General features: G+C 39.3%; 2 protein-coding genes across 3 annotated transcripts in view; one reads left to right on the top strand and one right to left on the bottom strand.

Annotated features, from left to right (window-relative positions):
• Window positions 1-1,547: 1,547 nt before the first annotated feature.
• Window positions 1,548-3,605, bottom strand: snai2 (snail family zinc finger 2). The gene is made up of 3 exons (XM_079243131.1): window positions 3,400-3,605; window positions 2,735-3,256; window positions 1,548-2,454 (listed from the first exon to the last, which is right to left on the bottom strand). The coding sequence occupies exons 1-3, from the start codon at window positions 3,476-3,478 to the stop codon at window positions 2,273-2,275; spliced, it is 783 nt and encodes a 260-aa protein (XP_079099257.1). The 5' UTR covers window positions 3,479-3,605; the 3' UTR covers window positions 1,548-2,272.
• An 18,381-nt stretch (window positions 3,606-21,986) lies between these two features.
• sntg1 (syntrophin, gamma 1) overlaps window positions 21,987-24,074 on the top strand; it is a gene marked incomplete at both ends in the record, with an annotated part of 31,612 nt that continues 29,524 nt past the window's right edge. For both annotated transcript variants that reach the window (XM_079243110.1, XM_079243109.1), the window contains one exon: window positions 21,987-22,013. In XM_079243110.1, the coding sequence (XP_079099236.1) occupies window positions 21,987-22,013 (27 nt within the window). The remainder of the gene's footprint in view (window positions 22,014-24,074) is intronic.

Below are 24,074 nucleotides of genomic sequence, written 5' to 3'. Positions count from 1 at the left end.
ATCAGTTACTTAAATCCTCACCATAGTTTGGCCTGCAGATTGAATTGCAAAGCTACCTACAGGCCACACCACACATGGATTTTGTCTATAAAGACTTTAACACAGCGGTGTGACCAGTAATGGTCTCTTAACTTTGCAAATATTTGATCTCACCTTCTTTAACACCTTCTCTAATAGCCATATACATACAGAATGAGTTCCTGCTCCGCCTCCTCCCTGACTTTTCCTACTACTGTCACAAAAGCTAAATCAAATATTCATCTTGGAGGCAGAAGCGTTTAACAAGTTGTTGTTATCCGAGAAATCAGCCATGCAGTTAATTGTTGTTGTAAAAGGAAAGTCTTCCAACATTATGAAGTTAATTGGCATCGCATATTCACATTTTTCTCCTTCTCTCGCACTGCTATGATAAATGCTGCTAATTCGAGGAAATATATTAGATTTTCTGAACAGAAATGAGGACTAATATTTGTGAGAGTTCATAATGCCCTCATGTTAACACTTTACTTTTATTATCTGAATAATCAAATCTGCTGCTTCTTTCTTCACTGATTATGACTATTGTTTCCACAGAATGGCTGGAGATGCAACTTTGGCTCGTATCCTGTGGGTTGCACCTGCTTTCTAGCAAGGTTGTACAGCCAGAGATACACCTGGCCAGATCCATAGAGCAGCTGGTGAGCACTTGGAATAGCTTGATGATGACTCAGAGAGGAGAGAATATACCTACAGGGTCGTTCTGGCCCTCGCAGCAAGGAAAACAAGTGTCTGTTTGTCAGATCACATCTTTTAGGTCAGCAGCTTTTGGCCATTAGTGCATACAGTATCACAGTGTGCGGTTTGTTAGACAGAGTTCTGCTTTGACTGGATCCCCTGAGGTATTGCACTTTTTGTAATCTAATCTCTTTCTGTTTCAAGACAACATGTGGTACAAGACAACAAAATGTAGCCTGGAGGAGTCCATTTAATCATTGAATTGAAGGGGGTCATTAAAGCAAATGCAAATTGGATCTTCTTGTGAAAACATATTAAAATCTAGATATTGGAATGATCAGACATCCTGCAGTGACTGCAGTGATTCAATATTATGATTAAAAAAGAAGATTTATGTTAAATCTGCTTGATGGTATGATTTTCAAAATTAGGATGATTTTCTAAGCCCGGCACCTTCACACTTAAACTTAACACACACTGAGTTTTGGGCCCTCAAAGGGTGTAACAAGTGAGTGCAGATCAATATAGCTAGTATGTGTTAAATTTCAAGATTGTTTGATGCCTGGACAGGTTCACAGGGAACAGGTTCGGGCTTGACACAGAATTGAGTCACCTCTCTCCTCATTTTTACATCCTCTTAACATGAGATGGTGCAAGCTGGATTAAATATCATTTACTTTACTGCGTGATTCTCCCTTTGAAGCGTGCGACAATCAATGAGTCCTGCTAAGTCCCTCTGAAAAGGCTTCTCTTTACGCCACAGCTACACAAAGTCTCGGAGATGAAAAGGAAGTTTGGAGATGCCAAAAGAAACTATACAAAATGTCATTTATTTTTAAAAGTGTCATGAAAATATGAAAATATCAAAATCATTCAGCATCACAGTTTTCACTGTTAATATACAATCATCTCAGTCACACTTACATTCAATATATAAAAATATAAAAGGAACTTGCTGCGGAAAAATAAATCATATTGCTGAGTAAAACTGAGGCACTTGTTTTGTTATTCGAGTGTTGGCACACTGTTACAACAGACAGTGCAAAAGTTATAATAATCTTCCACTAAATCTAAGTTTGCACTTGTTCCCTATGTAGCAATGGCTTCACTATTCCACTGGTTATAGTCATACTGCCAGTCATAATGCACCTTTTAGTATTACTTGTATTTTTTTCTTTTTAAAAGTTGAGCACTGCATGAAAACCCTTGAGAAACATTGGTAAAAACACTGAAAATAACATTGTGAGGCCTATAAAACTTTCTAGACATGCAGAAAAGTGCATGAATAGCACAGGCAGGTGAGTACATGGTTTGACAAAGCTTCACACTGATCGCAATCACAGAAACACTGATTGAAACGAGAAGAAGCATGTGAGCACTGAGCTATTTCTCACTCTGAAATGAAATGGACCGGTCATACAAAAAAGGACCTGCATATCTGTCAGCATTCCCCCTTGGTGTGATTCCCTGACACTTCTCCACGGGCTTGGAAATATTAAGAAGAAACGGGGGGGGGGGGGGGGGGGGGGGTTCTCTGGTAGTGGAAAAGTATCCCAGTTCAGTGTGCTACACAACAACCAGATTCCTCATGCTTGTGCAGAAGAGACATCCTGGAGAAGGTTTTGGAGCAGTTCTTGCATTGGTATTTTTTCACATCTGAATGGGTCTGTAGGTGAGCCCTGAGATTGGACCTGTCTGCAAACGCCCTGTTGCAGTGAGGGCAGGAGAAAGGCTTCTCACCTGTAGAAGAAGACATAAGAAAGAACACTATCAACAAATGAACACTTGCATTTTTATCAAAATATCAAATCAAACTGTCCTCTTGCTTATTATATTTGGCTCCTTAGAACACACACTTGACAGCAAAGCAAAAGAAGATAAAACCCTTTTCTTCCGTCTCACCACAAAACAGGGTTTGATGTAACTTCTGAAGCCAGTAAATCAAATAGCATGCTGTATGTCTGCCTGCCAGCTCTCTTCTCACTCAAAAGGCCCCACTCTCTGTTCCCCTTCCACTCACCAGTGTGCGTCCTGATGTGTCCTTGGAGCAGCCAAGGTCTGGAGAAAGCTTTCCCGCATATTTTGCAAACACAAGGCAAGGTGTGAGTCCTGATGTGCATTTTGAGAGCTCCCAGGCTGACATACTCCTTCTCGCAGTATTTACAGCTGAAGGATTTCCTCGTCTGGGCATCGCAGTGCAACTGTTTGTGCTTCAGCAGTCCAGAGTACGTGGAGTAGGATTTGCTGCACAAACTACATTGAAACTTTTCCGCTTCCACTCCGTGAGGATCTGAAAGTTTGGACAGCATCTGCTCGTCTTCATCGCTCCTCGGGCTTTCTGAGCCGCTGTGGTCTTTAGAGGAGGTGTCAGACAGAGAGGAAGGGTATCCAGAGATGGGGGAGAGGTCACTGGGCAGCGGAGACAGCGGCAAGTTGCTGGTAGTCCACACTGTGATGGGGCTGTACGCTGCCGGGCTCAGGATCTCCGGCTGGGAGATGACAGACAGAGGGAGACCCTTGTAGAAGTGCGGTGTGATGAACACTGAAATAAGCAGAGCAGAAGGAAAATGTTATCAGCTGTTGGCTGTCATCGCTGGAGTGCGGATTTTAAAAGCAACTTCTGCAAATTACAAAAGGAATGAGACGCATCTGCTGCCTTTCTTTAAAAAAAAACAACAACTTTACCTGTTGGGCTTTCCAGCTCACTATAATTTGGCTTCTTTGCGGAGTTTATGTGTTTCTTGACCAGAAAAGAGCGTGGCATCTTGGAAAACAAGAGGACAACTTTTGACAAACTTTCCCCCCCCCCTCAGTTACTAGTCGGTCAACTTGACTGCGTAAAGACGGAAATCCTTATTGCTCAACTCCAGTGGATTGTCATGGTGCGTCGCTGCACTCTTGGAGACACTGTAGCTGGTAGCTGTAAAGAGCTGTAAATACTCCCTATCAGGTGCATGGGAGGAGCCATCCACTTCAATTTACATATACTAGGAGCTCAAACCAATTACATCTCTCTTAAACCAAACGGCTTTGAGATGCACTTCTAGCCTGTAGGGGCGCACAGCAACCCCCCTCCCAACTGGGTTACTGCCATTTATTCCAGTAAGACAGGTGCTTATCGCAAGCCCTGTACTTCAAGGATACAAGTGTGGAAGCGTGGGCAGAAAGCGCATCCTTGCCAATTAGAAAAAAAAAACAAAACAAAACAAAAAACTGATCTCCTAAAGCTTGAGGAGACATGTAGACATGTGAAGTAAGGGATACAAGGTTAAGGGCGGGTTATTTAAAATACCATCCGGATTCTGTGCATTGAGTGTACACAGTGTCACTGATAAATGGGTTCGGGGTCTCTCAGAACTTGATTATCCAATGCACCTGCATACTACACTTTTCTCATACTCACTCAGCTTCTTGATAAATGCACACTTTCAAACAGATAAATGACAGTAGGGTCCATAACAGTCATTAACTAACCAAACTTCACTTTCCCATCCACGTGAGTGTCAAGTAGTTCTTTGTGGAGAAAACCACACGCTTCCCTGCCACTAATGCAATAAGGCATTTTCCCCCTGAGATGTCATTTTAAGTTGAGTCCCTCTCAAGGTCGGTATAATAATCAAATTTATCCCTGATGCTGAACTGGTCAAGGAGAGGTAAACTTAGCAGTGTACGCCCCCTTGTGTTGGAGTCAGATCTTCTGAGGGTGAGGTGCAACAAAGTGAAAAAAAAAAAAAAAAAAAAGAAGCACACAACACAAAGGCAAAAGGCTTAGCTATGGTGGTATTGAAAATCAGCTCCTGGAGCAGTTTGATTGGCTGGGTCAGCAGATATGAAAAGCTCCTTATGTCTAGGGCAAGCCTTAAGTTAATTGTGAACTGCTTATCTTATCTAGAAAACATAATTGCAGATCATGACGAGTTTCCCATTGTGCCTGCTTGAATTATAAAGAGAAAGGAAGGTTATCTGCACAATAATAAGTCCTGGCTACTGTCGCAGATTCAGCACTTTTTAGGTAAGCATGATGAGTGAGGAATAGTGGTGTTCCCTGGTGATCTAGCAGAAAACATTGTGCACTCCTGAGGAAAATGCTTTGAAATCAATACCGCCAAATCATATTCAAGGGAAGCATAGCATGCATGGTCAGGTGAATAGAGTCTGCTTGCAGTTTTCATGCTTCACCTTCTGATTTCTGCACTCACATGGATGCTCTGACAGGAGGAGTGCAAACATGCAGCGAGGACTCGCATCGTATTGCATAACTGAAAAGCGGTAGCTGCAGTTTATGAGCTTGAAAATGAATTAAAAGGGCTGTGAAATGTTGGCCCTGCATCAGGTCTTTGCTGTGCAGTGTAACAACAGTAAATGTGTGCTCAGTTTAAATGCAAACATGGTTTAGATCATCTGGCAAAGCACTGGTGAAAGGATAACATGCAGGAGTAGCATGTTACACAATCTGTATGTCTTCATCTTCTTCCTTTGTGTTGCTGTGATCTTCTGTGGTGGCCTGTGATGCATTTGCCATCATCCATTGTCTTTTTTCTACCATCTTGAACACTGAACTCATGATTAGTGTTGAGAGCCGTAGGGCCAAAAGCCATAAAATTTATTTCTGTTGTTTTGTTTTTGCTTTTATCATTCTGATTAAATGTAATACTGTATATGCATCTTTTTCTTCAGATGTGTTCTTTGTAAGAGCATGTAGCTTACTACCTCCTCTACTAAATGTTTTGGTTCATTTTAATCACCATTATGGTGTATGTGCATGTTTTTCAGCGTAAACATATCTAAATATCTTATTGAATTTCATGGTTGCTTTCTTTTGTTTTTGGTTTGAAATTTTTACGAAAATAATTCATTCATGATTTGTGCTTAAACAAAACAATTTTTTTTATTTCTTATTTAGCTTACATTTCAAGTCAAATATTTCCAAATTCTTACTGTGAAACCCCCACATCACACACACGCACACACACACACACACACACACACAACCATTGCGTGCTGACCAATTCAAACCGGTGAGAAGCACACAGACATGAACACAATTACAGAAACCTCTCATGTGAAATAACTGCATCTGTCCAAATTCTGGCCTAATGTTATCTGCTTATGTACTTAATCTTTGCTTGCATTAAAAATCTGGAGTATGACATATTTCTAGAGGCACTGTGCCATCTTTTAATATGCAGCCCCTTTAGTGGCAGAACTGAATTTATGAAAAAACCAAAGACAAAACCAACTTTGATTCATTTCTGGTAGTAGATAAGGTCAAATAAAGTCCACTGAGAAGGTTAAGGTTATCCGGTGATGTGCACATATACCTTAGGGATATGTAAGCAAAGCAAAATAGATATAATTTAACATTAGTTTGATGATGGATCACAGCTGAGTCATGTACATGAACAGGGATGGAAAGCCTTGTTATGCAATGTTGTATGTTTTGATATGAAGTAAGCCAGCGCTTACATTTATCATCTCCCAGTCACACCACGACCCTCGGCACAGATAACCTCGAGGACAGCTGTGGGCTACAAGACCAGTAGTTAGCAGTATACTGCAGCAGGTTTGTACCCTTAATTAAAAAGCCTTGATTAAGAGACTGGTGCCTCAGACAGAAATATGCACATGCTCTTTGGTTTATGAGTAATTGGTGCCTGTACAATGACATGCAGCTCAGGTCAGTAGGCAACTGGAAACGTCAGATGAGTCGTCTTGCCTGGTGTGGAGAAACAGCAGGATCTTTCAGCTGGCATAATACCAGCATGGGAAATGAGATGCACCTGGTCAGCATGTGCAGCTGTTCAGGACAGAGCCTCGGGGAGGGATTCCAAATACTACACCGAGTGACTGGATGCACATACTAGGTGTGTATGTGTGTTTTTCCACTGACAGCACAAAATTAGTCAGAAAATTCTATGACACGGCAAAACTGAGAAAATCCACCTGTGTGTGTGTGTGTTTCTTTTAGCCTGTTTGGGTAAAAAAAAGTTATATTTCATAACCATCCCTCTGGTGTCAAGAAAACCAAAAATATTCCTATCTATCTTTTCTTCAACTATTAGCTGCCAAGTCTTAATTTGAATCCGTGCTTAAGAGGACTTACAGAGCCCTGTGTTTCCTGGAGACATGTACAAACACAGCAACTCCTTACATAACATAACCTAATATCCCTCCTTAAGTTTACTATGACATCACACCAAGTCTTCACCATCAAACTGAAAGACTTCTATATTACAAGTGCATGCATTTTGTTTCCAGAGAGGCTACTAGTTGGAACAGATGCATTTACACACACACACACACACACACACACACACACACACACACACACACACACACACACACACACACACACACACACACACACACACATTTCAGTTTCTTCTCATAACCTCAACCTGGTTATAACCTGAACCGTTCAAACACAACTTTTATTATCTAGTATGACAATCCACACATTACCATTTTTCCTCAATGTCTTCAAGCTGATAATCTACTGGTTCCAACACAAACACACACACAAACTCACACAAGCACGTAGACTGCTGTGTGCCTGCAGTGTGCACGCCAAGGCAAACTGGTGGAAATGATAGCTGAAGTGGGACAGAGCTGCAGAAAACAGAGGAGAAAAAAAAGTGGAGTGGTAATATTTATGGATCCAGAGTTGTGCGGGTGCTTTGAGTGAACGCAGACGACCAGCGCGCGCGTTCAACGCGCCGCTAGTGATTTCCAGTGTTACATGTTGGCAGCACGATGCGCGAGAGAGACAGACGCGGGCTTGTGAGACCGGACCTTCAGATGCGGATGGAGAAGAATCCCTGAAACCGCCGCTTCCCGGGAAATGTGGACAAATGTGGTTTTCTGCGCGAGAGTGGGCTTCTTCATCCGTCCGTTTCCCTGCACATCGCTACAGCCTGGTGGACCTGGATGCCGTGTGGGCGATGCTGCCACAAGGGATACATTGTGATATCGCTGAGATGTTTTGGCAACCGTTGCATAAATTAAAATAAGCCGAACCGTCACATGAAGACCTGGGTTACACAGGGATCTAATAAGATATCACCACCTGTTACCAGAAAAATCAGGTAAGCTTCACACACCACCTATCGCTTTAAGCCTGCGTTTAGACTAACTCACAATACATGACGGGCAGAGGTAGATTCTGATAATGCCAAGCATCTCTGATATAAAGCATGGATATGTTCGCAATGTACTTTTTTTTTTAAAAAAAAAGATATAATTTGCCTGGATGGTGCGCACCAGGATTTATGTACCAATCACCTTTATGATCCGATGCGTTATGAAGCATATTCGCTCCTCCTAATAGTTCAGATTTGCGTGGTGGACTGAGTACAACAGTTAACTTATAGTGGGCCTCGTGATGAAGCACCGTGTCTTTATTGTATGATTTGCAGGGAATACGTGGGCTTGCACAAACCTTTACATTGCATCAGTGCAGGTACACAGGCAGCACCCTGCAGTTGCTCAAGCCAGTGCAGTGGCAGCAGACCCCTTTTCATCCACAAATAAATTCAGCAGCTGCCTTAAAGTACTCTCTGCACGGGATGTCAATCATGAGCAACATCCCTACCTGCAAAAAAAAAAGAAGAAAAAAAGTGAGTCATTTTATAGCTAATTACAAATTACTCATCAGCCCTGCGTCTTGTTTCTGGATCCTTCGCAGCTTGGAAGAAGAGGCATCAAGGCAATGTCCATCTGTGAGAAGCCAAAGGAGTATTTCAGCCTGCTGCCGCTGCTGCTGGACCAGTGTGGTTTATTAGCCTTGCAGAAACTCCTGAATCCCCTAGTGTTTCAGAAAATTTACGATCCTTTGCTTACTATAAACTTGTGTTGCAGGGTGCTGGATTTTTTTTCTTCTTCTTTTCTTTTTTCTTCTTTAATCCAGTGGCTGCAGGGTTATAGACAATCAATGCAGTTTGTTTCAAAGAATCCAGTTGAAACGTTAAGAAAAGACAGGAAAAAGCAGACTTTTACTTCTATTGTTTCATGTTGGCGCCTCAGAACAACAAAGTCTGTGTCTTTACAGGCACACTGAGCGGAGATGAGCTTATCTGGTTGCCGGCCGGAGGTCAGGGGCAATCTGTTTGATGTACTCAAAGGTCTCGCTTCCTACAGAGGGGAAAAACGTTGACATGTCATTGACAATTTTATGCTCTAGCACATGAATCCCCCCCCCTCCCTTTTTTTTTTTCCTGCCTATGTCCTAAATCCAAAGAGCCGTTTGGTCCAGTGACAAGGCTACAACAGACTACACAAGCTGAGAATGAAAAGGAAATGGAGAAAAAAGAGTGAAATGATGTCTGTCATGTCTGTGCTGTATGTCAGGTGTGGAGACAGCTCGCTTGAAACCTCGCAGTTTGACACTCTGGACACAAAGAGAGACTGATATAATCCTGCTCTATAACTTGCATTTATCCCGAAGGATTTGGAAACAACATCTGCACTGCACTAGCAAGTGCTCCTCCGCACTCATCAATAATCAGCTTTTTCTCCTGCCACTGAATCCCACTGGGTCATTTAAAAATCCAGACCAATTAAATATCTTGAAATATACAAGTGGGATCAGCAGTCCTAAGGCATGACTAGAAGCTGCGAATGTACACGTTGACATCAATTATGTATGTTAACACATTCAAAGTGGTGTTACACTCCTCCAGCAACACCCAGTTGCTTGATATGTAATTGAGCTGCTCTGAATATTCAAGGGCTACTCTTTCTGTGCTCTCAGTGAGCAGAAGTGCATTTTTTAATGCCACATGACTTTATTCAGTGACCTATTTTGACCATGAAAATGTGTGCCGTGCTGAATATAATACATGAAAAAAAGCCACAGCAGCAACAAAGTAAAAACAAAAGTTACAATGAGGGCAAGTGAGGGAAAAAGTAAACACTAAAGTAAATATTTGTGTATTTAAAGTACATTTTTAACTGATTTTCTTTGATTGGTTTGATTGGTTGTTTTATCTGTTTTATCTACACAATATTTGTGTATTTAAAGTACATTTTTAACACATTTTCTTTGATTGGTTGTTTTATCTAAAAGGACACATGGGATAGTCCACAATATGTAGCTGAAATGCTAGACATCTTCATTACATTGGGACCCCAGAGCTCAGCAGAAGAGAGAAAATTGCATCACACCTGATGTTTCTGTGGGGCTTTTATAGCAACTGTTTGGTCAGCCATCCATACAAACTGCTCCAGATGTTAAATTCGCAGAGGAGGAGCAATATGCTGTTATTGCAGAGTGATGTATGTGCAGGACAAATAAAAGAAACTGTAGATATTTCTCTCAGGAAGGAGGCAGTGTGGGGAAAATATATTAGTGGTCTGTGCCACAAAGTCACTGTCATGCAACAAGAAAACCATTAGTCTGTCTTAACGGAGACTGATGGCTAATGAAGCGATTGCACGCCAAACTCTTCATGGCAGAGAAGACAGGAGACACAACTCTCATTTATATGCACCTCATATACCAGCCTATCTGATTTAGAGGTTCGGGACTGCAATACAGACCCACTCACTTAAAGCTACACAAACGTGGGTGATGACTGCCCTGAAAAAGACCAATAAGGGGTTAGATTATCCATGATGATTAATGATTGCTTAACGTATAAATGATACCGCCTTCTTAGATAACGTCCAGAAGATGACTGTTGAGGGTGAGCAGTGTTTCCTTTATGCCTTGGAAGCTGTAAGTAGCCCAAGCTGGACAATTTTAGGTCACATTTGATAAATGTGGAGAGTCTGCTTGTTCGTTAAGCACTGCTGCTCTGACAGCATGCTGCAGAAACAGCTCAGCCTTGATGGTTTATGTTGTAATCTGCGTTATTGTGTTTCTATATTTGCAATTCATTCAACCAGTAGATTGTGGCCTAAAATAGTCCTAAGCAGCTTTTAACTTCAGAATTTTCTCACTGTGGTGGGGAAACAAAATGCAGCCACCATAGTATTTTATAGTTAATTGGAAAACTCATGAACATGTCCAACCTCTGGCAGGAAGGGAAAAGTAAATTGTGAGAATAATTAAAAACATGGACCTAAAGCTTCTAGACAAAAGGCTCTCAGGACTATTGGTACCCTAAAATACTATGAATTTGTCCATTTTTAAAAAAAATAAACACAAATGAACCAGATCTGTTACGTCAAAATACTTTAATGAACTGTTCAAATGTATTTAACAACATTAAAAGTCACTAAAAGTGTTTTGTATGGTAAGATGAAAAAATATGGACACAAAATGATTAATTAATGTTCTATGACAGGAGAAAAGTTCTCTAGCCAAAGAACTTCAGACCATCCAGACCAACCAGGAGCGATCTCAATTTGTGATTTCAGACGTTCAGTACATTAACCTTGGCAGAGTTCCGTGGGCACAAGCCAAGCTGAAAGCCACTTTCGTTAGAAAGCCACAAAAAGGCTGAATTAATGTCTGCAAAGACTCATATAGAAGCTGTGAATGTTCTGCTTGAAGCCCATCAGGTGAAGAAAAACACTGCCTGCAGTAAAACATGGTGGCGGTTTTGTGCCGATATGGCGCTGTTTAGCCAGTGGTGGTACAGGTGGCATTGAACAAAGTCAAAGGATAGGATTGTTGGAGTAATTTGATTGAAAGATGTAAGTGTAAAACATATCGGTTTAAGATTAAAGTTTTCACTCTTTAGTGGATAAAAACCTGAAAAACAATGCAAATAGTTTTTTAAACTAGCCAGCTCTGAGTGCTGTTCTAAAACCGGCACTTTGCAAAAGCTAAAATCTGCCACTGAGAAAAGGACACCTGCTAACACTACAAAGCTTGGCTGAATAGTAATAGAAGAGAGGCAGCTGCACAGTGCAGAGCGCACATAATTGTTTGCAGTAAATTTTCTCAGTTCATTTTTTGCTAATCTTTTCAGCTGTAGATCAGTAACGTTGAAAACCTTGTTTAAATATTTAAACATTAAATGGTGAAAGACATAATATGTAACCTTAGTAGAGGTGCTGGATAAAAGCAGCATGCTAATTTCAAAGGTGAAACCAAAAATATCGGAACCAAATATTGGAACCAAAATATTGGAACTATAAAAACATCTGACAAATCTCTAATCTTTTTAAAAATACCATTATCTCATTTAGATTTGGATTGTATTCCTCTGTTTAAAGCAAAGACGAGGTGCTATTCAGAGAAGGCAAAGTCAAAATTTGAAACATTTTGGTTGATTTACGTTCTGTTGATGATATTTACAAAGCCCTGAGTAAAACTAGGAATTCCTAATAACTGTGACCAGCACCATGCATCCAACTTGCTGCAAAAATATCAATTTAATCACTCTTTGAAACTCAAATCTGAAGCTCCACACCAGTTTCCTTATCATTTCCACACTTCTGAACACATAAAAAGGTTGAGTTGTGTCCAAGAACGCATTTCAACAAACTGCTGGTACTCTTCAACAAATGTGAATATAAAGGTGCATTCACATCATGATAGTCCGCTAGACTCGGTCTGATTGGGGACTCGGCTCAGTTATAGGGGGTGTATCCATTCAGACTGAGATCACATTCACTTTGCACTTTGGTCAAACCTTTACAATAATATATCCCCATTCCCTAGGTGGCGCTGTACTAGTATTTAGCAAAAGAGAGGAGAAGACCCACGTAAAGAAGAAAACTCCATTGCGAGTTAAACATGGAAACTATCACTGTTTAGGGTTTTTTATTTTGTCTCATGCAAGTATACTGCAGAAATGCACTGCAACAATGGACACAGTATGAACAACAGACGGGGCAAAGGACTCTTAATGCGATCCCAATATATTTACCCACAATGCAATACTACGTCAAATGCAGGAAGTGACTTTTTTTTGTTGTCTGCTTCCTGTATTTGAGCCGGTTGAAACAGGCCAAGACCTGCGTTTGTAGGCGGACCGAGTCCGCTTCTTGGTTCAAACCAGATTTGTTTGGCGTGTTCACATTTCCCTAAACAAAGCGGACTTTCTGAGCAAACTGACTCGGATTCGAATCAAAAAGGCTGATGTGAATGTGCCCTAAAAAGCAACAGTTTACTCTGACTTTGTCTACGCTGATCACAAGGTAATCTCTGTGAAAAGTTGGGACATACCTACGTGGTGTTTGTGTTTGAAATGTGGGAAACAGTGTTATGTAGATTTTTATAAACTATCAACATTATGTACATTTGTGGGTTATTTCTTTAGTGAATAAATCACAGTTTCCCCATTAAGATTAACTAGTAAAATAATGCAAAACCTTTAAGAAACTAAAAAAACTTGAGAAATTTCTAAATGTTCCATTAAACTCCAAAATTCTTCTATTTACTAAGGTCTTTTTATACATAACTTAGCTTATATAGCTAAGAAATGAATCAGTTGTATGGAACAGACTTGGGATTTAGAAATAATGGGCCCAAGCTGTTGAGAGAGTGTTTTGTACGTTTCTACTCTGCATTCAGTTGGTAAGCACATGCGTTTCTCAACTGTGTAGCATCATTTCAGTTTTGCTAGCCTTCAGCAAAATGCTGAGCCTTTAATCTTTTCATGTACACCGCACACAGTATGGGAGCCATTTCCAAACCTGCGAGGCAACTCAGGCTATATTGGTTAAAATCCCCCAAAGACTGCATTGATATATATTTAGGATTTTTCATGCTTGTATAGTCTAATAAGATCAGTTAATTGAATTTAATCTTTTTTTATAATCATAGAAGATCAAATGTCTCACTTACTTGATCTGTTGATCAAAAAAAGGATGCATCATTGTGCCAATTTTTGAAAAGTTACAGAACCCATCAGTAACAAAAACGTAGCAGGAACGAAATCTTCTATTGTTTATCATCAGATGTGCGCCTGTTTCTTTTGTGTGATATTAAATGATATAACAGTTTGTGAAATGATCCCTGCTGATTTAATAGTCACCCACCTGATATCTGGTGGCTCCCTTCTGCCAAAAAGCATGCATCAATCTTGGGAAGGTTGGATGGTCTATAAATGTGTCCATCACTAATTTACTCCCCTGTCCATCATTTATGTGCATCCGGCATGGAGAACACCGCTGGCTGTACCCAAGGCCTCTGCCATTGACTTGCCAAGTAATGAAAGGCTTATTTTTTGACAAATGTGCCTGAAAAACTGAAAACCTGATGAGATACTTTTACATCTCTCCTCAGTAATCGATCTTGAACATAATCTGAACAAGAAAAAAAAAGAAGGAAGAGGACACAAAATGGTCCCTGTTGAATACAAGATGTACTCTGTAACAAAACAAATGTTCAAACCACAGCCTCTTGATATGTGCCCGTTCAATGCCAGAGTCACACTGAGGGAAGAGCTCATTAATACATCAGGGGGAGATAAACTGTCTCACAGCAGTTTTATCTAATTTTTTATTAAAAATATATACATCTGATTTATTTTTTTTCTTATTAGCTCCTTAAATGGTTTCTTTGGCTCTAAACTGAACTTGTTTTGGAAAACACACATTTAAAGAAGTCTCCTCACCTATTTTAAATGATTTTGTTATGTTTTTGCTGACAATTGTCTGTCTGTGTGTATGTTAGCAACTTTGTGCAAAGACGACTGGACAGATTTTGATCATTTCTTTTTCTGAGAATGGGTCTTAGTTTAACTTAAATTTCATAGAAGTTTGGGTGAGATCCAGATCCAGGAATATTTTTGATGGATTCTTTATCATTGCGAGACAGAGGAGGTTTCAGTATCTGACTCCACAATAAATGATCAGGGTGCTTGTCCAAACAATGCAGGTGAATTTCCCAACTGGCTTTATGCAATATCAAAGCTAAATCTGGATCCTGGCTAAATTCTTGATACTACAATACAGAACAGGAAAAAATACAAACAAGTAAAATAAGATATGAACATGAAACAAACACCACAATACAGCCAAGCCACTATGGATTTATTATCAGTATATCTAGGAATCTAAGAGTGTATATACATGAATGCAGGACTAAAAGATAGGATGGGAATTGCAATGGGTGGAAATATGTCTGGCTGTCCAAGTGTATTTCTAGTTTAAACTTAAAAAAAAAAATGTGGAAAAAACGTATGATTTACTGATATAAAAATCCCTTTCTTTAAGTGTAAAATTTCCAAAATTTCAATGTTTCAGCTTTCTCAAATGTCGCTTCATGATTTGCTTTTATTGTGTTCAAAATGGCTGGTGTGTCTATATCCATTTGATAGCATGTGACGTGGTGTGAAAAGCAAAACTCAGTTACAACATCAGGTGGCTGGAAAAGTTATTTAGTGCAGTATCTTAGTCTAAGGACACTGCTGGGCACCAAAAATGTATAGATGTCATATAGATGTCACTGTGCCATCAAACGAGTCCTGAATGCAGAGTTTGAAAGTTGGAAACATAATGAGTATTTAAGCAATGGTTTTGATAAAAAAAAAAAAAACAACAAAAAAACAAAACATGCAGTCTTAACAGAGGGATTACTGAGAAGAGGACAGTCTCTTTCCCAAAAAACTTTTGAACTACAACTGATTCATATCTGGATCAGTTCACAAGAGTTGAGGGCAACGCGTGCATTTAAACTAGGGCTGCAACTAACTATTATTTTAATAGTCGACTAATCTGTCAATCATTTTTGCAATTAGTCGATTAGTCACAATTATTTCTGTTACGCCCACCATCTGTGCTTCTAGTTGATGCAGCAATTTATACAGGCTCCAGTATGTATTACCCCACTCTCATTTGCATCATATGAGTGTCACCCTGATTCCCAGTCAGTCACAATATAATGTCCTTTAGTAAGTTAAAAGCATGACTCCTGAACCAGTTGAATATTAAATTTAAGCTTAACAGCTTACTACTAATTCCTTTTGAATTAATAAGGATAAAAAATATATATATATTTTAACATCTTAATTTTGGTGGAATTGCATTTAAATGATTATTTACATCTTGAAAAAAAAAAGTTTTTTAAGGTAAACAAGGGCCAGAATAATTTTAAAAAGTACTGAATCCAAACGGTGATCTGGATCGCCACCAAAATTAAATCATTTCTTCCTTTTCACATTTCCAACAACGCCTGAAAATTTCATGAAATTCTACCAATAACTTTTTGAGTTATCTTGAAGTCAAACAAACACAAACGCAGGTAAAAACATAACCTCTTTGGCAGAGGTAACAACAGTACGTCACTACTCGCTAATGCTAACTTTGCCATCCGGAATGCCGGCAACCATGACTCCGGGGGGGGTTTCGTTTCAGATGCTGATGCATGACTGTCGTGCTGCTGTGGTACGCCAACTCTGTATGGCAGACTACACATTTTCATGTGTTTGACACTGTTTAGTGTGAAATATCCCCAAACTTTGGAAACAGGTTTGGAAACTGTTCTTCTTGTTCTTCGTTGTTTAAACAAAGACACTGCACAAAAGGACAATAGGTACACTTCCTGTGGTGCTTTGCATCCTTTGTTTGATGTTTAGAGTTCTTATACTGTCTGAAAAGCCTTGGCTGGTAAATGGCATTAAGTTGCCTGGTGGATTGTTTTATTAGCAAAGCCCTTACGAGCGTTTATAACGCAACATGTCAACAATGAAATTTCATGTCAATGAATTTATGCATAAAACCGTAAAGATTTTTGCTGTTCTCAACTTTGTTTGCTTCTTCTTTTTATTAGGCATTTTCTGCATTGTTTTATTCCCGTTCTTCTTCTTTGGTTTGTTACTTTTCGCCAGTTGCGTGTCAGTTATTGAACTCAACGCCGCCCTCGTGATTTCCGGTGGTATTGCTCCATTTTCTGTGTCAATTGACAGCTAAAATAAGATAAGATAGCTAAGCCCCTTGAAAATGGATCAACTTACATGCATAACCAACTCAGGAGAAGGACAGAACTGGTATCGAGCATAAATGGACCATAACTCCCTTTCCTTACCCAGCAGTGGTGAAGTAGATATGGGACTTCACTGTAACTAGTAGAGATGGGTGGTGTCTTGCCAAAGCTTATAGCAAAACCTTTACCGCTGAACAGTTCTCACAGCTCACTTCTGTGATCGACATGCTCGCACTCTGATTCAGACCTGTGCTGCGCATCAAACCAGCTGATATGCAAGGTGTCCATCTCTCTGCCCCCTTGCTAACTCAACGCTGAAGGAGCCATGTTGTTGTTTTTTAACACTGCTGTTAACAACACCATGTATCTGTGCACTGACACATAATTCCTGCGATCATATTTTTTGGTCTTTATTTAGATAATCCAGATAGCCTATGGCTCCCCCAGTAAAAAATTCGAGGGAGAACTGAAAAGTTAAAAGACTCATCTTAGATTAGATCCCGTCATCCCTCTTGCAGCTGGTTTAGTTAAATCCAGAATCAGATAAAACTGAGGATTAGCCTCCGAAACCAGTCCAAGGACTATATACAGAGTGGTGTAAATTTATAACATGAGAAGATGCTGGCAGCTCACATAGGAAATGTCATTTTCCAGCATGAACTGGCAAATGATGCGGTTTTCTCTGTGCCTTTCTGCAGGACTTTTGTGGGATACCATGATGTTTGAGTAATAAAATGTCTGTTATCATCACTCTTCAAATTAAGTTAATTTAGGCACCATATGTTCTAAGTCACAAAGCACATGAACATACAGATCAGTGTATAAAACTCCTCTTTTTTAGCAGTAAAACTGCATTTTCTGGAATGCAGACAGCTGCTCCACCTACAAAACAGCAACAGTCATTTATCATCCTGCATGGGCCACAGCTGTCCTCAGGTCGAAAAGATGGAGATGTCATGTGACAATCTCTACATCGCCCATCTGAGCTCGGTCTGCAATCCTCTCCCTGGCCTGTTTGTGAGGAATATTTCAAATTGGCAAATGGCTTAGCTTGAAAATATTTGATGGTGTAATTTAAAAAAAAAAAAAGAAACACACAGACTAGGCTTAAATGGCACAAATGGTTCAGACTTTGTAATCTATGGATTTTTTCAGGAAAAAGGGAAGTGCTGAGAAGATATAGGCCTACAGACAAAACCTCCTTAGACAAAGCTGCAGATACTTCCTTCAACTGACCACGTTTATGTTCATGTTTTGTACTTCTGCAGCTTTTCCTACTTTTGTGCCCCCTAACAAAGACTAATTTAGCTTCCATCTTGCATCTTTTCTGGGCTTTTCCCAGTGAGTAAAAGCCCATATGGTGTTGACTCTTGTCTTATTTCTTGCTCTGTCCCTTTCTCTCTTTTTTTCCACTCACGTTCTCGGATAATGTCCTCTTGGGTATGCTGAGTCAGTCATGGTGAGACTCCCAAATAGCTATTATGTTGATATCCAGCTGCTGCCATGTGATGTGGTTCTGTAAAGCATAACACAATTGTTATGTGACGCTGGAAGTCCAAGTTGTGAAGCGTGGTTTCTCAGCCCCAGGACACTGTAGGGCAACAATGGCTCCAGGAATTATATAATGGATGTCAGTGTGGCATCAAAACTTAGTCAAAAATAGAATTTTAAGGTCAAAAACTTATTTAGTTTTACTTTAAATGAGCAAACTTTCTATTCTCTTAAAATTATCTTGTGAGCCATAAAATTATGTAATTATTTTCATAATTTCAGTTATCGTATTATGAAAACCAAACAAGCGTAAAAAGGTAAGTTTTACATTAATCACACTTTAAAACCATTAAACTTATAATCAGTTTTTCATATTTCTTATTTAGTTTCAGTGATTAGAGCCTCATCGGGGCAACTAGCAGGTCAAACCATCCACATACTTGTGCTTTGCTTATTAAAAATCCTGATTTTATAACTGGGCTCTCTGACAAACTTGTGCTTTATTTACATGTACATGTACCTCTCACAGAGAACGTTAGCATCAACAGAGCCAAGTTAAAACTCAAAAACACGCACACGGTAGCATTACTTGAGACATTGACAGTATTATCATTAAATACATGTGCTTGTAAGCTCTCAGAAGAAAGAGCCTCTCCAAGTTCACGCTGTGTTGTAGCTAATACCAGCAGTAAGCTGCCGAGTATTGGAAACCACTGTCTTCCACTTCAGAATCAGCATGAAAACAATTAAAATCCTACTTCATGTGAGTGATCAAATTAACACCCAACCAGCTTCCACCAAACAACCAATTAAATCTGCAAATCTATGTCAGGGTCATACTTTGCTCACTGCACTGGGCTGTGTGAGCTGTGTATATTTATTCACAATAATAACTGGCTCCTGCATGCATGCCAGTATGTTAGAGCCTAGCATATTGGCTTGATGAACTTTATTATCATCATAATACATTATAAAAAAAAAAACAACATAATCATTTCATCTATCATTGTAAGTTAACCAACATGTACAAAAACAAAAACAACACAAAATAGTGCAGCTGTATTGACCTAAACACAAATAAGTAACAAAACTTTAAAATAAAAAATAAAGATACCCCTTTGAAAAGACAACCATGAAAAAAATCTTGTGACAACAAAAATTAAGAAGCAGACAGTTTAGTGATAACTGAGGGTTTATATCAAGCTAGGACTGAGCCTTAGCCTCAGCACATAAGATAGTTGTACATCGTACATAATAAACTTTTTATGATTTTCATTTCTGAATAATTAGAATAATATTTTTGCACATTTACAACAATTAAAGACATTTGTGGTTCTTCTTTTGCTGTGACATAGTAGATATCAAGAGTTGAATTATCAAAAACATTAGGGGTGTAAGAAAATATCAATATATACAAAGTCTTGTATCAATATTCAAAAGCACTGTGTCAATTTTATCAAACAACCAATCTTTACTGATGAGGCAAATTTTCATTTTATTATTCATGCTTTTACTTATTCGTCAAAAAATTTCCTCTATTCTTATTCAATAAGCTAATCTCAAGCATGCAGCAGTGTTGTGTTTACTAGTAGTAAAGAAAAATTGCAATTTATTGTCTTGCTTATAGCGTCCCAATATATTGCCATAAATTGTATTGTTTCGTGTTGCCAGTTTCTTGCCAATACACTCCCCTAAAAATATACTTTTTATAGCTTAACGTTAAACTTAGCATCACATGAGGCTTAATAACATTAAAAATTACTAAGATTTTGTCTTTATCAGTTTGAAGCAGGAGTAGGTCTGGAGATCTTTTGATGAGGAGGCCATGCTGGGATACAGAATGGAAAAATGCTGCATTATGACCAAGAACACTGTATGGATGTGTTGATGTGTAGATGGAGAAAAGCAACGGAAAAACATAAAAAAAAAAAAAAAAAAAGCACTACATACTGCACTCACTTGCACTCAGACTCCTGAAATTCATACTAGATTATCATCAGTCACAAAAAATAAACTAAATTAATTAAAAATAAATAAGTTATGGTCATTTTCAGTACTTTTACTGAAGCCAAATTGTAATGTATGTTTATGACTTGTAGTTGCTTAGCCCATTTATATCCCAATTCAACGACCCTCTCACAAGTGCCTCATCCTATGTAGTTCTACAGAAGTAAGTAATATTTTTGCTTTGCATAAAGCACATTGATCTCATCTGAAGATAATATGAGCTTTTGCATTGACTTTGCAACAAAATTCATACATAAGTCTGGTGTTATCGCAGGGTCAGCGCTTTGGAGAATTGTTACTGTTTTAACTCTGAATCACTTGCTCTTCCCTCCTATCCTCCCCAGTGTTTAACAAACATGAGTCTCTTTAAGGCTACTTTTACTGTATAATCAGAAGTAAATGATTTATGCATGAAATGATGCCTGAAATACATTGTAGGATTTTTATAATCCTGTAAAACAACGATCATAGCCGCAACGCTGCAGCTCAACACAGAGGTGGCATTGAGCCAACAATGCATGCTAATGAGGGATGTCTCTCAAGGGTGTGCTGTTGGAACTTAATAAACACTTTGAAAAAGTCATTTGGGCTTGGCATTTGAAAATCTAAGAAAATGGAAGAATCCAAGTTAATTACATTTTCATGCTTGCGCACATAAATACTCAGGTTTTTTTCAAATGAGCTGTTCGAGAGGATCCTTCATCAGAGGTTGAGGAGTGAGCTTCACAATTTTGAGTTTGTGTTTAAATCTTCTTTTTTGTACCAGGTGCTTATTTGGGAGATAAAGCTATCAATTACTTCTAATTCCATATCTAATTTGTCCCCCACACACAGCAGTTACAATGAAAACACGTTTGCTTGTATCAGTAGAAACTCTAGATTACACCCTTTCAATCAGAGCTAGAAGCGTGTAATCAACAACATTCAGATTTACTTTTAATTTTTTTTTTTTTTTTGTTTGTTTCAGCTCTGAAATGCTTTCTAGTATCAGAATGACACAGTAGCATCAGCCTCTTGTTACCGCAGCGGAGCTACCTACCAGGGACCCCCAGGAGAGAAACCTCACCACGCGATAGCCTCGCTCTGCTCTCCAGTATTAGCTACTCTGGGGATAAGATTGCTACACCTACAGCCAGACAGGAGAAGTGACAGCGCTGCTCTCCCACAGCCCAAGCCTGACAGCCATGATCCAGCGAGGCCCTCTGTTACAGCTCATATCGGGGATCAACTCATTGCTCGATGGCTAGACCTCAACACACAAAGAGCTGGGGGCCTTTCTGTTGAGGTAACAGAAGCTCTCTAATGGAAGTGTGAGCCATGTCTCTTCTGTCCTTGTTTTGTTGAGTCAAGTGGCAGTCATGTCTGATTAAAACTGACAGTTTATGTAGATGAGGCCCCTACATAACATTCCTCAGACTACTTGCATGTGAGGATGTATTTGGAGGAGTAATCATGTATAGTATTCATCAGAAATCCATATGTATTTTAACGACAACACCTCTGTGGTGGTGATACACTGTGGCATATTCCACTGTGGTTCAGCTTTATCCTCACACTGACAAGCCTTCAGACACGGTAACGCAGTTCATTTCTGGGAGACTGAATTCAATATTGAAACATTTATTAGGATACCTTGGCTCTCACCTTTGCTAATGAATTATTCATTAATGCTTAATGATCTCTGGTTTTCTCCTGAAATTGCTCAATAGGGAATGTCACTCTGTTAAGTTCAAAAGAGGTATATTTCAATGAAAAACCTATTCTCCCTCCATTGTGTAATTTCTGTATGAGCAACGCGGGACTCTTACGAGTATAGGCAAATTGCTAACAATGCTGGTTTAACTCGGCTGTGTGGTTTTTGCTGCAGCTACTTGGTTGTGTCATTAAGCATTTGTCTCCACAGTCTAACTCAATCTTTTTTCCCGTTGCAGTAACCCTCACTGCATAGTAGCACATGGATTTCAAGACATCAAATGAAGAGGTTGGTGGAATTTAATCAATGTTACAATTGACCGTGATTATAGAAAGTGCCTAGGCCTTTTCAGGCTCTGGAAAACAGCATTAAGCATCGCAGTATGTCTAAAAGCCTGAGGCTAGAACAGCACCGCAGCCCGTCCAGCAAATCTGAACCCCGTACATACATGCTTTTTACTTTCCACTTGATGAACTCATCTTGTTTGACATTCTGAGCAACAAGACAGGATGGTGATAATGATAGATCTCCAGCAGGTCTGCGTTCTCAGGCCCTTTTCATACCTGACATTAACATGTGTCTTGGGAAATCCGATCACAAGTGGACAGGTCTGTACAACATTAGTTCATACTTCACATTAGAATGCACTGTCACATAGATCTCAAGTGACCACTTGTGTTCGGATCTCACTTGCAGCCTTGCATGCCAATGAAGTTCTATCATATACTAGAAACTGAGACAACCAAGCGTGGGCAACGAACAACTCTAATGATTTTTCTCCGAAAGACAGAATTGCATTAATTCATACAGGCATTAATTTAACCCATTTCTGATCTGCTTAATTCTCATTAGAAAATGTATTCTTATGGACGTTTTATGGGTTATGCAGTAGTGTGTTATCAGAAAGAAGCAATCATCAGTTTAGCAATCTTGTATGTTTAAACTTAAGGCAGGTTAAGTCACTGTATAATACATTAACATTCTAATATAAGGATCAAAAACTTCTACTTAAAACCTTTTTGGCAAGATTAAGATGTGACTCTGGGACTTACAGGACAAACACAAAGCTTTGAGTCTCTGTCTTTACAGACTTTTACTGCACAAATATTCTGTGAGTAATGCAAGCAGTAGAGTTTAACATGTAGAATGTATTTTTATCTGGACTGGAAATCATCACTCACACAGAAGATGTCATTTGAGGAGCCTTCATTATGGCTCAAGTCACATCTGTCTTGTGACTCCAGGAAGAATATGGCAATTTTCAACATAGACAACCTCCGAATGTAACTGGAGTCATTAGAGAATCAGACTGGGTCGTCTGTGTGTCCACCAGATCTTACTAGATTGTTAGCATGTGGAGGTAGTGTTAGAAGTATGTGATGTGAACTGCCATCGATTGTATTGCTGCTGTTGATGGCCCTTTTTACCTTGACTCTGCTGTGGAGAAGACGATCCAAAATGAACAGAGATCTGAGAGAAACTGGGTTTAAATGATAAACTTTTTCCAGTATAACTGTTGCTGGTATTTTTACGTGCCTTTTCACCCCTTATTATTTTACTACATCAGCTTCTTTGCGATTAAACCAATAATTGGCCTGCTTCCAGCTTAAGCTCACTTTCAACCACTTTCAATTTGACCTGCATGTGGCCCTGCCTCACCCTGTCTGTTTGGGTTGAATACCCAGTATCCATGGCGGATGTGAGATCGTTGCAGACAGATGCCTACAAACTACCTAATGCCTAGCATTAACAGCGTTTCTCAATCTAGTGCTGCTTTTTTTTTTATCACCACATTCACAATTATGTAATGACAACATACAGTTTATATAGTAAAACTAAACACAGTTTGCAAGTATTGTTAGATTTTCTCTGGTGTGAATAGATTTAAAATCAGAATTGATGGTAGGAATTGTCAACCATGGTCCAAGTAGTTGTTAGTAAAACTGTTGTTTTTTTTTTTTTAACCCAAGAACATTTAAAACCTGACATGTAATTGGCCAAACTCTATGCATTAGGTACTTTGAGTTATATAATAGTGTAAGGAATGCCTTGCTAGACAAGGGGTCTGTAAACATCTGTCCCCCACCAGATGTGCTAAAATGCAAAAGACAGAAAGAGAAAGAGAGAGATTTTATCCTGTAAGAATCCTCCTTGTTTGTCAGCTGCTCCAAGCAGTGTAGCGCTCCTTGGTTAGAATAAGATGTCCTTGTTTCACGTGTTGTGTAGTCACTAAAGTCATATGTTCACATTATCAGACTGAAGATGATGATGCAGATAGTATTGCTGCGGGGAGTGAGTGCAACATAAAACAGGACGAGAGATAAGGTTAATTAAGTGCCATGCAAGAAC

The sequence above is a fragment of the Telmatherina bonti genome (genome assembly GCF_933228915.1).
Source record: "Telmatherina bonti genome assembly, chromosome: 7".
Classification (NCBI taxonomy): Eukaryota; Metazoa; Chordata; class Actinopteri; order Atheriniformes; family Telmatherinidae; genus Telmatherina; species Telmatherina bonti.
Note: the sequence above shows the minus strand (reverse complement) of the source record. Positions and strands in the feature narration are given on the sequence as shown.

Coding starts and splice junctions, on each gene's coding strand:
- snai2 (XM_079243131.1), bottom strand. CDS start 3,478: ATGCCACGCTCTTTTCTGGTCAAGAAACACATAAACTCCGCAAAGAAG. Junction 3,257..3,399: donor TGAGCTGGAAAGCCCAACAG/GTAAAGTTGTTG, acceptor TGCTTATTTCAG/TGTTCATCACACCGCACTTC. Junction 2,455..2,734: donor ACACATCAGGACGCACACTG/GTGAGTGGAAGG, acceptor CTTCTTCTACAG/GTGAGAAGCCTTTCTCCTGC.